The following is a 1,602-nucleotide window of genomic DNA, read 5'->3' on the forward strand; positions in this document are numbered from 1 at the left end:
ATGAAGGAAGCTCTTATCTATCTTATTATATGCTTAATGGTTTTAATTTTTCAAAATCAAAAGCAGATCTCAGAATAACAATATTGTACCAAAAACATTGTAATGAACAGCTGGGATCATTTGAAAGTGACTGGAAGATGGACTTACCTATTCCACTATTAGCACCTGTAATGACAGCAACGCGCCCTGTCAGGTCCCTCCCATGAAGCACTTGGAGACCTGTCGAACTGCTGTCAAACCTCTGCCGCAGGTCATTAATTGTATTGCTCTCCTCGACTGCAAAGGCTAGTCTGGGATCTGTGTAGGTAGTCTTGTGGTTGATGTGGTCGACAAAGAACACTTTCCCATCTTCTGTTATCTGTCTTTCCCATCCATAGGGTAATTCTGATGAAAAGGTTTAAAGGTCACTAATGAGTGATAGAGTGAAGGGGCAGTGCAATAGCTCATACCATGTCATGGTATATTGCCTAATACCCCATGTGAAAATGCGACAAATGGGGAACTGAAAGTATGAACGACAAATTTACTCTATAATTCTCAAAATTCGTTACAACTTGATATCAGATCATTTCCTTTGTATGAAGGAAATTGAAACGCATTCTCTCTCTCTTCAAGAGGATCTATAAAACCTCAGTGCACCTTGAAATCCTAACACTCATGCTTACCTCCAGTAACTTTTTTCCTCTTGTTGGTTCTGGGATGTTGCCACTGGGTTGTCTGAGAGCTATGACTGAAGAGAAAGTAAAGTGTGTTTAGAGTTATACAAAGGAAAACATCACCACAAACAAAATCATTATCTTCATTCTCATCATTATCATTTTTTTATCATTCTTCTTCACTATAATACAGCATCACTTGACCTCATTACATCTTGAGCTCTATGGCTTACTGTGCATAAAATACAAGTCCATCTGCTGTGCATCGCTCCTCCCATCCTGGAGGCATCTCGTCTTCGCTGTCTGTCTCTGGTTGCTCCATTCTTCCTGGTGGTGTTGGGAATGATGGATGGCTAGACCTTGCTTTTTCCTGTTGATCCAGAGGAGGATTCTGAGTGTCGAGGATTATCTTGAATGAATTTCAAAGGTATTTAGGGTGGGTGAATATCCGGATTAATTTAGGTAGGAGAGTTTCAAAGGTAATTTGGGAAAATGGAGTTTCAGGATCATTGAGGGTATGCGTGTCCAGGACGGGTCTCATGTCAAAACATATTTTGTCAGAAATCTCCTCCAAGGTTTATGGTGTTTCCATTTCGTATTTTGGTTAAACTGTAAACTGTAAAGTTTTTCAACCTTATGCATTATTAAGGTTTTTGTATAACCACTACAATGCTTTGCTAAAATAAGCAGATATGATAAGCAGAGTACTTATAAAGTTGCCTGTAATCACACACTTATTTAAAACAAATCTCTTGTGATTATCTTCAATTTACCATTTCTTTTGCTTGTTCTTCATTTTGTTTTTTGTATATTACACAGTCATATCACCATTATTAGCACTAAAATTGTATATGATTATGTATATATGTGCGTGTTTCTGATTGCACCGCAAATTGTGTACATAAAGTAGTGCAATTATAAGTCTGTACATATTAAGTGTGATGAC

At 37.8% G+C, this 1,602-nt stretch overlaps 1 protein-coding gene across 1 annotated transcript in view; it reads right to left on the reverse strand.

Annotated features, from left to right (window-relative positions):
- Positions 1 to 1,602, reverse strand: part of LOC119588737 (WW domain-containing oxidoreductase-like) — a 101,319-nt gene that overhangs the window by 3,477 nt on the left and 96,240 nt on the right. The window contains exons 2-4 of the mRNA XM_037937378.1: positions 890 to 1,026; positions 666 to 730; positions 148 to 384 (exon numbers count right to left, since the gene is read on the reverse strand). Coding sequence (XP_037793306.1) covers positions 148 to 384; positions 666 to 730; positions 890 to 978 — 391 coding nt within the window. The 5' untranslated portion in view covers positions 979 to 1,026. The remainder of the gene's footprint in view (positions 1 to 147; positions 385 to 665; positions 731 to 889; positions 1,027 to 1,602) is intronic.

Source organism: Penaeus monodon, chromosome 24 (assembly GCF_015228065.2).
Source record: "Penaeus monodon isolate SGIC_2016 chromosome 24, NSTDA_Pmon_1, whole genome shotgun sequence".
Taxonomy (NCBI): Eukaryota; Metazoa; Arthropoda; class Malacostraca; order Decapoda; family Penaeidae; genus Penaeus; species Penaeus monodon.